Source organism: Opisthorchis viverrini, assembly GCF_000715545.1.
Source record: "Opisthorchis viverrini unplaced genomic scaffold opera_v5_65, whole genome shotgun sequence".
Taxonomy (NCBI): Eukaryota; Metazoa; Platyhelminthes; class Trematoda; order Opisthorchiida; family Opisthorchiidae; genus Opisthorchis; species Opisthorchis viverrini.
The window spans coordinates 278,343-293,668 of record NW_008751721.1 but is presented as its reverse complement, the minus strand read 5'-3'; the positions used below and the strand labels follow the sequence as shown (position 1 = coordinate 293,668).

Genomic DNA, 15,326 nt, shown 5'->3' with positions numbered 1-15,326 from the left:
AATTGCTGTGTATCTGGTCTCAACCATGTGCAAAGAGGAGGGTTTTAGTGAGCTTTCCGAACCAGGGACTTCCATAAAATGTGTATCATGCAACTACTCCAGTCATTTACTTCTCATGGAGTCTATCAAATAATTGCATGCTTTTTTTCTCACTCAGAACATAGTTTCTGATTTTCATGAAGGAAACTACTCACAAGGTTGCTGAAAACTCTTCGACAGTACACGACCGGTTTCGCCCTTCTTGGGGCTCATCAGGTAGGCGCAGTCCCCGAGTTTCCGTCAACCTTATCATCTACTTGAACCCAAATTGCACTGTTTTCGAGAACTACACTCATTTGCAAATCAGTTTGGTTTTCACGGGAGACCCCATAGAATCTCTCGTTTATGATGTCCTCCAGCTGAATGTGCTGCACACAGGCCGCCTCATGATTCAGTTTGCACGATATTCGAGATATCGCAGTATATTTTCATAAAGGAAACTACTCTCAAGATTGCCCACAAGTTTCTGATTGTTCTAACGATTAATATATTTTCCAAGTTAAATGGCAAAAATAACTAGCATCTTCAAAATGGAATGCCCCAGTTCACCGAACCACTCGCAATCTAAACTGGCGAGTCAAAAGGTTATTTCTTCCTGTTTTCTTCACCTTCCGTCAGTCTGCTTGCTGTAGGTATGATGCTTGTTTAAACCAAAGAAAGCGGTTTAACTGTTAACTCAGGGATGAACGCATTCCAACAGTTTCGATGCACGCTATTGAGCAGAATCTGCCAAGTGGTCGATTAGCCGAAGCTTTTTACAGCTCTGACAGGTAACTGGGTACATTCTTTCAGAGTGCTTTTTGTGAATTGTATACGATCATGTTTCGTAAGCAGTCAATTAGAATAGACGAGTAATAGCAGAGTAATACCTGGACGCTTCCCTTCATCTTCAGATGTCACGGATATCCTTTCCAAATGCCCATATATGATTGTAGTGGCCTTGTTTGCCTACTAACTTGGGTGATAAGAAAGTTCGATCTTTTTTACCAGCCAAGTGTTTCGGCTGTCTCTAAATGTAAATTTTCACCCCAGACTATCTTTCATCATATCCTCCTTTGAGGCTTTTCACAGTTCGTTTCTATAATCCCTTGTTATCTATGCTACTAACGGCCTTTGAAATCTCATAAAAAGTTTGTCCATCTTTTGTTCATTCGGTATATTTGAAAAAGTGCCTTGATATTATTCTACCAACTTTTATTTTTCTGGGTTCACAGTTTCAGAAGAGAACACCACGGAAATGGAGATTTGGAACAAATAAAAGAACACCACTTATCATTTGTCCATATTTAAACAAAACAATTGATCAGTTGTCTTCAACTTGGACGACGTGTCCCAAAAATACTGGGACAGTTGACTTGTAGATCAGTGCAAAGAAGAATGGATGGTCAACGTTGAATTCGGACGACGGTCTACCAGACAGGAATGTGAATTCGATGCCGCTGGCAGCTGCAGCCTCCACTCCATCTTCGTTAACCTGTGAGGAGAAAATAAATTTTTTCAACGATCGATATCTCCTTTTAGATTTTCGGCTTATGTAATGAATAGAAAATGTTTCTCTCATAATCAGTGCGCACTGACCGAATTTATTGACCAGGTGTAGCATTCGCTGAGAGCCGAGTAAAATACAAAGTTGTTCATCCGTGTACAATGTTGAGGCATAATGTTGTCTGGCCAAATTGTGCTCCACCAAACCCCTAAGCGAGTCGTTGACGAAGGCCTTTAAACACCATGGACCATGTGCTGGTCACCGGCAGCAAAATCGACGCCCCGTTGTAGGATGAATCACTTGGGATGTTGCGTCCAACCCATTCAATTACCCTATTGTACGCGTAGATCAATCGTTTCTGGTTCCAAGGCCCCGAATCATTTTGTCGCTATTGCTTTAAGCACTGGAAGAATAACGTGACAACAACTGATCATATAACACAGGTCATTTTCATAGTAACCGCACGCACACCGTTTACATGGCATACATTTGAACGAACACGCATATGCCCTTCTAGAAGTAACAAGCAAATTTTTGCACCTGAGCAAGCATCACCTGGAAAAATTTGTTAAAAGAGACAAATTCTTGCACTAGCTGAGTGATTTCTGGATTAGTAAACTTTGGAAGTTACGAATGCAAGTCGATAATTATTCGGAAGACCGAAAGAACTTACACAATTAACTGGCACCATCGTGGTCAGAAAATTTCCTTCTATCCACTTAGAAAAAACTCGCGGTTGGAGTGATAGTCTGCGGAATACGTTGTTGCAGAAGGTTTTTACACACATTTTAAGCAATCACTGAATAGCATGAGGCAGGAAGCACTTAAGAATCATTTTGCTATCTATCCACAACACACACTGATATCGTTTGTGCAACTAGTGACGAAATGTCCACAGACTAATTTCCAAACCAGGCAAGCAGGTCAGTGTTCACCTGACCTGCAAGCTTGCTGCAAGCAGAAGTGGATACGGCAAATATGAAGAACGAGGTAACAATGAAAGGCAGCATGTTGTTTATGAACCATGGTTTTGTTCAATTCGCTGGTTCATAAGTGCATCTGACAGAATAAATGAAAACTGCGGAAGCTTTTTTGTGAAAGGCGTTTTGCGAATGACTAATAAAACAGGTTGATCGGTTGATTCCTAACTCTTGCTTAACGCCTATTCCACTGCACAGGTTAGAGTGAAGTCACCTATGCGTCACTCGACGTAGCAATGTCCTGCAGTACTGGTTTTGACTGCGTTGCAGAATAAATTACGCCACAAACTAATTTCAGTATTCCCTGTGTTTATATTTTGTGATGGTTTTTGCGAAAATAGCCTCAGTGCTTATTTGATAGCGTAACTTTTTCACGTGTAGTCATCCTTTCAATGCGTAGTTAGGTAATTTTAATTGACTAAATGACTTTAAGGCACCTGATGGTTGGAATTCGTACGCAGACGCACAACCTTGAACTTATCCAGCAGTGCTCATTGGTGTCCAAATCACTTGCTTCAAAAACTATGAACTTCGATAAAAAAGGCATCTTTCCAGAACAATGAAGTCTGTAGTTTTCACGCCCGCTTAGATTGTTTTACCTTGGTAATCAACTGACTCTACTCCAAGTGGTTTATCCGTATTTTCTCAGAGGAAGCAAATTTCTGTGAAATAAGCTAAATGTATGTAGTCTTTTCAGGGTCTAAGTACAACTATTGGATGAATCGACTTAGTTGCTTATCGATCAGCTGGAATGAATTTGAACTGTTTGCAAAATCAGCGAATTCACAAACACATAACCGACACCAACTTACTGATATAAACGTTTTGTGCAGCAGCTTATCGACGTAAAGTTTCGAGTCTTCTGTAATAAGTGAGAGATCAGCATCCCTAGAAAACAATGACTGAAGTCCGAGTGAAGACAAATGTGCCTTCAAATTCATTGGTGGAATCCCGTCCAACTTGAATCGAGGAAGGTATAATGTTAAATACTCGTCTTCAAATGGTCCTTGTAGCACCGCCTTCAGGGCGTCTTCAGATTTCAGCTGCTGAAGCCATTTAATAAGACCATCATTCGCGTCCGGAAGGATTATCAGTAGTTCATATCTATAACAGTGATGAAAAATAAGTCTTTGTAGATTGCGAACTAAAGAAGTATGAAGTTGACGAGTAGAAAATGGAGACAAAACGGGTTACCGGAGATGCTTGGTCCAACGTCCGGGTTTGATGACATTATCGGTTCTATATATCTGAAGTTTTAAGGTTGTGCTATTTGTTAAAGTTAGACGGTACAGAGATACACGCAAACTTGGTTGTTCATGTTTTATAATCTGTGTCAAACATTGGGTTTTCAAGTCACGTATGGCGTGTTCCTCTCCGTGATACACGCCAAGCTGATGCTTGAACACCTATAGCCAAGGACCAGCCATTACAATGGAGTTAGTGAGGAAAATGAAAAGAGGAAGACAACGTTGGTAGTTCACGTAAGTTCTTGACGGATTTTCCTATATCTTGTTTTCTGACAGGCTAGACAAACGCCTGCCAGGATCTCAGTAACTGAACTCTCAAAATTACGTTTCTATGATGCTTCAGGTGTGTCACCAAGTGCAAATTATGTCGGGGGATTTACGTCCCTATGCTATATCTGTTCAGTGAATTGCTAGTTCGGCTCTAAAGAAGGTTGCCAATTCAGAACCATTTGATTGTTATGGGTCCTAAGGTATGCTATCAGAAAAATAGTCAGTGAGATTAAGAGCACGTCGAAAAAGTTGCACGCGTATTTGGTTTTAAGGTAGCTGTACGAAAGTTAAGCCAAACTCTATAGATTTGACTGGAGACTGGTTATTTCAGTGTTCTTGCGTGAGGTGGCCTGCAGTTAGTTGAAGTCTGTTTTGCTGGTACGTGGCTGAATCACATGGCACTCATCGAGGTTCACGGGGGATAGGTGGTTTATCAGGCAAGGGTGGGCAATGTAAACATTGATCGAAAGGGTTTCAGGAACAAAGAGCAAGCTAACTTTTGTCCTCAGCTTTGTAAATTTGATAATAATAATGATAAGTATACGATACAACGACGGAGGTTCTAAGACCAACAGCAACTCCTGAGAGTCATCAGCGTCTCAGAACAGCAGCAGCTCATATTACGCTCAACCTATCCACGACCGTCTGAGTTTTTTGTTAGTGTTTATCTAGCTAGGCACATCAGTGTTGGCCAACGAGTGAATTTTTCTCAGTGGAAAGTGTAGGGATTCACACTTTCGTAAGTCTGGAAACGGTCCAGAGGTACTGCATTTACCTGTGCCCATGTATCAATATCTGTGGCCAACATGAATGCCAATATGCGGATATTTGTTAGCCGAGATCATCGCTATCTGAAAACGTGAAGGTATGCAGACTGTATGATTTTCTATCCAAGATGTGTTTGAACTTGGTAGGTTGAAATGAATTCTACAACTCTTTTAAGAATGAAAAAGCAAGTTTTTACCCAGTGACTAATATGGTCTGATATTTTCCCCTTTCTAGACAGAGTGGCAACTTTATTTCCCTAGTCACTGTAGTTCTGTTGTCATAACGGTTCCGGCAATAGTGAGATCAGTGGGCGGAAGTATCTTATCCAGAGACGAAGGCGTTATCAGTTTGATGTGTTTTCACCAGGCGTGACCAACTTTTGAACTTAAGTGATTGTATCGGCCATCGATCTGACATTTGAGATCCTCCACCTTTATTCTATCCCTATTTACAACCTCCACTCCACCCTTGTGTTTTGCTCATGCGAATGAACTGGCGTTTGGCTGTCCGCGGTACTTCACTCATTTGACTTTGAGATCATTCAGCCATTTTATGACCGCCGTTGTGCGATCGCGACCGTCTCGCATGGTAGCCAGCTTGCTCATTTGGTTTTTATAGTCCAAGTGGACCATTAGTTGTGGACAAGTATCTAATATTGAGGTTTGTGTATTTTGTAAATTTATGTCTTACATTAATCGTACCGCATAGAAACCGAGCTCCGACTTTGCTTTGCCCTGTCGGAGGTTTTGGTATTATGCGTTACCCGAAGATACCGTTTGGCCACAACGGTGATTCTAGAAAATGGACGTATTGCAACATCTGTGAAATGACTATTTCTTGAGCATTGTTTAAATGTGAGGTATTTATGGAGAAATATGAACTGTCTGCTGCCAGACAGGCAATTTTTAAGTGTTTTTTTTCAGATCAGCGGATGTGGAGGTTTATATGACACCACTTTCTGACAGATCAATAAACAAAGAATGGCTGACCACGCAGTTTTACTGTTCGTATGAAGAACTGTCACTCCGTACGTAGATGTTTGCTGACAAAACATTAACTTACTGAGTATCCTCAAAAGGAATCTTGATTGCCTTGACGCCCAAATCGGATAATACCACATATTTAAACGAGCCAATTTTATTCATTGTCTTCACCTGTGTTTCACTGCCATCCAGATCATAAAAAGCAGCAGGTTTAGTTTCGCTTTCTTTGAATGTGCTATCCCAAGCGCCTTTAGCAGTAGATGGATATTGGTCAACAGAGCAACTCACTTTTGAAATAAATGGTATTTGCGATGAACAGCGGTGCCTCTTCTGACAACGAACCAACCGGGATAAGTTCCTGGATCTTTGATTTCGTTTGTTCCGACACCCACTGGTTTATTTGACGTCTCTTTGCCTCATTGTCTTCCAGATTTGCCAACTAAAATCAAGCGCTTTGTAATGGCGTAAACTTTCATTCTTGTAACCTTTTCAGCGCCGGCCGAATAGTAAGTACGAAGGGCTGATTCGAATTCACTTTTAAGGTTAATGCCTCGCGTGATGAATATTTTGTTCGCCAGCAAAATTTCCACATGTTTGTTACTGACAAATTCTCCACTTAGTTTCGATCCAATGTCGTGAACTTCACCGGCTTGGAGTTGTTCGGGAATATGAAGAACGCTACGCAGTTCATCCAGAGTACGTCCTGCGGCACCGGTGGCTGTCATCAACAAAGCCACGTAAATGCTCAGTGGAGATATAAGAACGTTTTGTAGATTTCCTTAAGTGTAGTATACTTTTTTGAAACCTTCTTACTTACCTTCTTGTTGCCCAACCACTTGGCCATAAACTTCTGAAGAAAAGAGCTGAACATTCGCATACAGCTCCGTCATTGGTTGATAAGTACACCCAAAAACCTGAAAAAATTAAACACACAGTGCGCCTATTTATGCGCGCGTGTTCAGAGCGTTCTTTACAGCCATTGGCTATCTGAAAGTCCTGTAAACAATCTCTCCGTATTGGATGAACGGGAACCTGTCGTGAAGGCGCATACCATTCATTGAGTTATCTTCCCTTTGCTCGTTGTTGGAGACTCAGTGCTCACTATTGATCGTTGATCAAGAAGCGAAGTAGTCCAAAATAAATTCAACGTTGGGTGGTAGTAAGGTGGAATTTTTGAATCGCGTGGAGATTTCCCCTGGAAATAACGTCAATTAGTGATAACACATTTAGGTGTCTTGCACAGGTGTTTCACTTTGTGTGGAGTTGTCAAAAATGCCTTCCAAACGAGGCTCTGGAGAGGCTATAACCTAGGATACCGTTCAGCCATAAGCGGCTGATCATCAGTGGGGATAGCTCTTGTAGTGTCTGTAATCCGTTGTCACATTTACCATTCTTCCTGAACTTGAACCACACTTTGTAACTGTCGTTCACATTGTATCATGACGTTTGTTTTAATGTTACGAATACACAATTTTCCGGCGCGACCTGCTGACTTCTTGCTGAACGACTGTATTTACGCCCGTTGAACTGTTTGTTGACTGTTGAACCAGTGGGACTAAATCTCTGTGTTTGTGTCAACTGTTAAACGTCACAATAAATCCCTGTGACATTTTTTAGCCGTGAATAATTTTCCTATTGTGGAATATTTCACTCACACGGAGCCATCTGCAGGAAATCTCGACGAGTGAATATTTTCCTCTTACAGCCAGTTACTGCATCCGGATCGGTGTAGTGGACTACTGAACCTACGCATTCGTGAGTCCCCATTTGACTACTCATTCCTTTCCTATCGTGATTTTTGTGATTTTGCATTGGTCACTTTTGCTTGTTAATTGATCCGAACACGCTGGTTAGGTCCTAGTCCGCTACACTCTCAGCTGAACAGTATATAACATCTCCCACCCTCCCTCAACTTGGACACTAAAGAAATAATTCGGCTCACAAGAGAAAACATCCCACAATTTTCATGAGTAATGCTCGTTTGGGGGAGGGTCCAGATCCGCACGTTACAAAGTGATGTGGATTGCACGACGTTTTATCCAGTCTAAGCACAGCTGAAAGTGTGGAATTCGAGGCTGATACTGCCCAAAGGTTCCCAACAAGTATAAAAACAACGCATCTTGGCTCTTCCGTCCGGATTAAATCGAATTACAAGACGAAGTCTCCACTAAAAGTCTTGCACTCTATTATCAAATGACATAATGAGACTAGAAGTTCACCGCTCTACGAAGAACGAGTCAACGAAGCCAGGGGCATCTTACTTTAAGTTCACTTATATATGTGTATAACTCGGGAAAAATCTATAGTGTTGTTTTATGAGCCAAAACTTGATGGGGTTTTTATACCATACACAAGTTTTGTTTTGGTGTGGTGTTAACGAAAATATTTCCAGAGGTATATGTGTTGAAAAGCCTTCCGTGACGTTACACCGTTTTACAACCCCTTAATTTATCATACTGGCAAACTAGTTCATCAAACTGACCTTGGCACGGTTTTTGAATGCGACGCCTTCGTACAAGGTTTTCTTGAGATTTACCAACCGAACCATTTTCAAGTGGAATTTCGTCCTGTCAGTGAGGTCACTCTATGCTGAAAAGCCGAGAACTACTGTAAAGCCGTTTTATTCTTGAGCACGAAACTCACAGAGCTCCAAACCTCTGGTCATCAAATGAACACACAACTGTTCGGTCATGAGCGCCTGAACAGCAGTGTGCTTAGATGTCACTCAGACAGGGTAGAGCGCCGCTCATGCATCATTCACAGAAATCACATCAAGTGTTCGCGCGCCGGCTGGCTCCTCGATTGAGGACTTTTCTGAAGAAAGTTTCACACGTGAGATTTTCCTCCCTTCAATTCACCTACAGAGTGGTGCTTATCCATCGACGGTTCACTGCTCCTGTTACAATCCGTATAGTTACGTTTTAGCCAAATGAAGGAATCGTGTTTGACCACCAAGGCAGTTTTCACTTATCTTACTTTCCTCAGTTATCCTCATGTGCGGACATAGAAATAAAACGTGTAAATTTGCATTCATTTATGGGTTATTCAGTTTGAGAAAACAGGTGCAAGAATTAGCGACTATATACTCATTTGCAAACTAATTTGGTCTCACAAACCAGAGATTCAGCTGGCTCGAAGAGAAAACCAAATTAGTTTGCAAATGAGTTCATGTTCTCCAATTTTGTGTAATTTGGTATCAAGTAGAACACAATATTGACGGAAACCCGGGAACTGCGCCTATCTGATGAGCTCCAAAAAGGGCGAAACCGGTCGTGGGCTATCGACGGCTATTCAGCAAACTTATGAGTAGTACATTACAAAGGTGCAAGAATTCTTACATTTTGTTGGAGGACCTCTATTCAACTGTGCAAACTCTTTCTTTATCTAATGTTTATGCACAAAATGTTTTGTGTTAACCATTTTCAGGCTAACTATTCTTGAGCACCGTTCAACATTACCTCCATCTAGGAAAACCCTTGAAGAAAAGGTTGATGTTTATGTCGGTTCATGACTTTTGTTTTATGAGCAAACAAGTCTCTGAGACAGTTAATTATGAAAACAGTCGTGGAAACTATAAATCTGTGATCCCGTCTATTGAGTTTAGCTGATGAGGAAATCAGAATACAATACCCAGATTAATAAGGACATCATTTTCGTTCCCCTTGTGCTCTTTTGATCAAACAGAAGAATAGTTAAACTCATACTTTGCGAGCACATAAACCTATAAACCGCAGCACCAGAGAAAGCTTATCACTTGCCTTGGGTTTTGCTGGAATGTGCTAAGCCATAAGAAAGTACCTGGATGCAACGGTGTTTTACATCCTTGTCCTGAGTTAAATAATTAGACAAAATCTGGATATTCGACGTAGTCGGTGAAGAGCTTGTGTGAATACTTAGTTGGGCTGGCCAAAGTCATGTTTTTCGAAGGGTTTAAAACACGATTATAGGGTATCCATAAGTAGAATCTTCAACTAAATAGCCTGGCTGTCATTTTATAGAATTTCACTTTGTTGCTAATAGTTTCCAAACGGCTTTACCTCTTGCAATAGATAATCTTTTTCGAGCGCGTGTTGCAACGCAGTAACCCCAAACTGCTCCCAAACTTACAGGTTCGCCTTCCGTTTTGGTTATCAGTGGATGGGGGATAGTAAGGGGAAAGAACTTCAAGTAAATGCCTACGCTAAATGTAACTGACACCAGTTCTACAGAAACTCTACGTGTCTCTTTCATCGACCAATTAGAAATGATACAAGGTACCTTATTTAGTAGCTCAGTGGATGAGAGAAACGCAAGGCATTCTGGAAATATCAAAGGAATGCTGCGAAATCCGAAGCGACGAAGTCAATGCAGTCTCTGAGGCTTTTTTTTTGGGGGGGGGGTAAGTGGCCTGTTTTCTCAATTGGCTCTCCACTCTAGAGGAATCTCCCAATACTTTATCAAGATAAACTGCTTACGTAATTTGTATTTCATTGAACTCGTTAATCTAAACAGGTTAGACTGAATTATCCCCGTTTGAAACGATTGGGGAGATGAAACACGGTTGCCAGGTTGTTGTCCCAAGCCTAAACGGACTGTTGAACATAAGCTATAACTATATGTTCAGTTTGAAGATAGCTCCCCAGAAAAGCGTTTTTACTTATTATTGGACAGAAGAGTTTTTAGGTTGTCAAAATTAAGTTCAAACAAACAAAGCTACGTGCTTGCTTGAGTTAGAAATCCACATCCAAATGAATGAAGCAATCAAAACAGCATGATAAAAAGCTTGTGTCAAGAGAAAGTAGATTTGTTTAAGGAGCGGTTTCTGATTAGGCCAACATTGGATCATTTTGTTACTTTTGCGATATAGACAAACTTTTCAGAAGACAGCCGTAGGGCGATATTTTCTCACTAGTGCTGACGAAATACTCGTTTCTTGCAGGAGCCCCTCTCAGCCTAACGTGCTGTTTTGTTTTTCAGGTGCCTGGGGTTTTTATCTTTAGTTGAGCTATGCCTCTTAATGGGAAACATTAGCGTGCTTGCACATCAAGACGGTGATTCGCGATAGCAACATAATCTATCTCTGAACTTTAGATTCACCTGACTTTAAGCTGAGTTCCGCTGCTTGAATTGGGCAAGCACTCAAGTTTCATTCCCGAAGTGTATCCAGCAAATTAATCAATAGGAGCAAAATGTATCCACAGGTTACAAAACGTCCATCCCGTAGTTTAGCATATATATATATATATATAGCATATATATATATGGCTTTTTTATGAAATAGACTTTAGGAATAATCCTTCATGTTTTACGGTGATGGGATTTAAACGTTCAAACTGAAGTTCATCCCGCAACTGAAGTCAGTCTATGCTGGAAGTCCGCAGGGCAAAGTCCAACAGTTTTATCATTATCTGTGGCAACAACCGGCGTCGCGTAGAGCTTTGAGGTGATTCAAGCCTACTACCTCGTCGTTGGCCTGGAAAGACCATCCGACAAATAGCATAAGCTTTCACTCTGCGACATTGTTATCCAAGTGGGTCATTGTCGCCATTTCATGCAAAGTGGACTTTGCGACTCCAATATGGTGTCTTCATTTACTACTTCGTTTCGAGTTAATTACCGGAGGATGAAACTAGAATATTTCGACTCTACATCTGAATTTTTAGGAATTCAGTCTTACAAAAATGAAGCCACATATTTTACCTGCTGATGAGGTACACTGTATCGGCCATATAGTCCTTCAGTAAATCCAGTTTTTCTTTTACGGCGTGAAGCACTTGTACCATGGATTTTACAGTCCCAGGTATTTGAGGATAGAGTTTGAATTCTTCAGACAACCGTTGTCGGAAAAGTGGCTTTCATCTGAGAACAGCAAGTGCTCATCAAACCATAACAACCGGGTGCTTTCATGAAGGAAACTACTCACAAGATCGCTGAAAACTCTTCGACGATATTCAGCAACCTTGTGAGTAGTTTCCTTCATCAAAATATACTGCGATATCTCGAATATCATACCAACTGAAACAAGAGGGGGCCCGTGTGCAGCATATTCAGTTGTAGGACATCATAAACGAGAGATTCAGTCGAGTCTCTCTTGAAAACCAAATCGATTTGCAAGTGAGTGTATTTCGCGAAAACCAGGTTCTTTGTTTGAATGCAGTGGGCCAACCGTTGAATTACGGATCGTTTTATGTTGGTGAGCAAGCTCCTAAAGCTTAAACAGCCTGGTAATTCGAACTCAAATATTAGCATAAATGATCAACAAAACTATGAAACATGAAAGATTTGCTCGTAAAAAAGTTGACCGTACTTCACTTTTTGATGAACTCTATTGTTCACACATCTGCGTTGAAAGAAATGAAGCTGAAAAGCATTTAATACGACCTCTGGGTGTCAGAACGCTTCCTCCGTTTTGCCGGTATTGATGAAACTCGTCGAAATGCGACCTTTAAGACAGTTTTACTTTCTAAGATCAAGCAGAAACTCGTCATCGTTGAAAGCTAAGGCTTACAAAGAACAGGTGACAAGCTTAACAGCCATTGTCAAGCGAAACCGGATTTCAACCGGATCAAAATGTCACAGCTACGTATGTCAACATAAAGGCTTGCGGATTATGCGACGACACAAAATGAAGTACAACCCATTCTGATAGGGATACTTGGTTGTGATGTTTGGATTTCTTTAAACCCCTACAAATTTTTGTACTTGAACGAGTCGCTGAATCTTTTTGATGCAATCCGAGGCCAAGTATAATGATAATCTCTAGTTAATAGAAGCAAATGAGAGAAGTAAAGAAGTCCATCCTGTGTACATACACTTGACGAACAGGTTGTTCTCTCTTTCACGCTCAGGCCGAGAACAGGGGCGCGAATATACCAGGTTTACTAGACGCGCGCAACTGCACCAGATACCTGTGTGACCGAACAAGAATAAAGAGTGCGAACATTTGTGCAGTGTCAGTTGGCATAGGGAACATGTGAAGACAAGTCAGGTAGAAAGCGTTTCGATTCACGATTGACCCCAGCATTTTGACTATTAGATGGCCGACGATAGATGCACGCATTTCTCAGCTGGTTCCCATGTTGTATAGCTAAACCACGAAAAAAAGTCCAGCTTGTTATGGGAAATCATGGCATGACAAGGCGTCAGCAGTATAGATTTCTCGACATACTGAAATTATGCATTCCGATGGAGGGCAGCTAGTACGAAATTACCAACTATAAAACTGGTGGATTTCTTCGAGTCACACTACATAGACAAATCGTACAGTATCCATAAATGACATGACTTGAGTTGATTCTTTGGTATCCTAGTGAAGTTCGCTCAAACCTTCAAGACATTCCATCTCTGAGCCTGTCAGAAATCATATCGTGAGCCTTTCTACACTTTTTTTTCTATAGCAGATGGGGCTCAGTGGTTGATGTCAAACTTCACCCGAATAGCACATCCTCTATCAATGCCGAGAAAGCTAAGCTAGCTAAACAACTTGACTTAAGAAACACACTAATAACGGAAAATATGGAGGTTTACTTACTTCAACCTTAATTGGATGGCTCACCGTTTCTCAGTGTACTGCACAGGTCATGCTTCCGAATAACTTGGTGGTAGGTGCCAATTGTAATAAAAAATCTGGTATGAAAAAGTACACCGGGTTACTGCACGTAGCAACTAGCCAGGTCATCGACCGTCCCAAATGAGAAACTACCTGCTTTTGTCAGTGATGGAAACTATCTAGATGCTTTGTTGACTAATGAATCTGTGGCTCTATTGATTGGTTTGAAGCCGAACCAACAAAGGGTTTAGAGTCTCTGGTCTTGATTATTAGTGACAGATAGGGACTCAGTGATCTGACTGGCCCAACATGGTAATCACCCAAGTGATCAGAGGGGTTCAAAGTGAGAAAACTCATATTGGAACACTTGTGCATTTTGCAAGGTGTGTGTTGGTTTGCCGTTCTTTTTATGTGTATCGACGTCTGTAATTGTTGAAGTGTTCGTTGATGAGCTCTTCTGTGCATAATGGATGTGTATCATTCAGTTCGTGGCCCATTAAACGCTTACTAATATGTGAAGGATTATTCTTTTGCAACTTAGACTGCCCCCTGCAATTCCTATTCCTGCTTCCTTCACAGTCATCGTTCTGTCCCCTCAATACTCCGGTAGATAACCGATGTTTCTAACATTTAGCGAAAATAGCTGATAAACAGTACGTAGATCACGCAGACGATCAACAGGCTGTGCTTTGGTCCTGGTTGGCTTCTCAGCAAACGCCGCGATTTTATATTTCAAAAGCCGTCTTCAATTCTTGGCAGATTCAACTCGTGAGCATTGTGCAAACCGTTTTTCGGCAGGGTTTTAAGTTGTTCGGTTCTTATAACTCCAGAAACTACTAAATCACGTTCGAATACAGTTTTGCTCTTTTACTGCATACTGACTTCATTTCTGAAAGAACGTATCAGTCTCAATTTCGAGGATAAACTGTTAGTTATCTGCAACTTTTGGTTGAACACATGACTAGAGTGAGAATCTTGTGAGGTTCCAGGAGGACATTATATACGAGTCTGCACCGACCCATCGCTACACTCCACTACGCCCCTAACAACGCACTGACGATGTCACCTGGATTCGTGATGAATCCTTTGCAGTTATATGGCCCAGCTCAGCGGACAAATAAACAAACCTCTACGCTAGCTACGCTACCAATATTCTCTTCAATACATACTATTTTCCAGCGAATAAGATGAAAATTACTATGCCGTCGCCTTCGAAACCAGTGGACCACATATGTTCTTCAAATAGATTTCTCAAAATACTATCAGGAAAGGTTGTAGTAGTTGGTATTTTCGTTTAGACAGATAAACGGTGTCACATTTCATAAGGAAAAGTTTTTTGCGTAGACGTGGACATAGTTAACAGAAGTTTTCTTTCACTAAGGAACATTCTCTTCAAGTAAGATCAGTAATGCAGGTCAAGGCTGATAAGGTGATTGCTCCACTGATTTCGTGATTGCACTGCGCGTGCATGGCACGAAGTCAGTTCTCACGAATTATTTGGCCAAATGCACAAGTTTTACCTGGAGGTTAGCCACTGTCCAAAATTGTGAAATGCCTCCTTGTGATAGGCCTTTTTCATGCAGGATCCTATCACCGAAAGGGGCACATTTATTCTACTGGCTACGTGTTCCTCAGACAGCTAACTAAATCTAATCACTATGGCATAGCACAACTTTATCGGTGATCGGGGAGTAGTTAGAATTGCGAACCATCTATTCCCATTCTTTCGGTTTCACTCAATTTTGAGAACGGGACTCTAGGTAGAGTAGCGCTGGAGAAATCACACAATCACAGCGGCTGTTGTCCCTTATCTAATCGATCTAGGGACGAGGTTGCTCAGTGGGTAGAGCACAAATTTACTGACTCAAAGTTCCGTGGTTTGAGCCCGACCTCTACACTTTTGCTTCCATTGTCTAGGTTTGGGCAATCCGGCAGTATCCCAGCCCTCGTACTCCTTTCGTCTGGCATGGCAGCTAGGCATTGAAAACGTGTTACAACTAGACAATTTATTTTTATTTGTTATCT

The 15,326-nt window shown here is 41.3% G+C and overlaps 1 protein-coding gene across 1 annotated transcript; it reads right to left on the bottom strand.

Annotated features, from left to right (window-relative positions):
* Positions 1–3,317: 3,317 nt before the first annotated feature.
* Positions 3,318–6,617, bottom strand: T265_13418 (hypothetical protein; the record flags this gene model as incomplete). The annotated part of the gene is made up of 4 exons (XM_009168803.1): positions 3,318–3,609; positions 5,853–6,021; positions 6,062–6,212; positions 6,591–6,617. Coding segments are annotated over 4 exons (639 nt in total), but the record flags the coding sequence as incomplete, so codon positions are not given.
* Between the last annotated feature and the right edge of the window lie 8,709 nt (positions 6,618–15,326).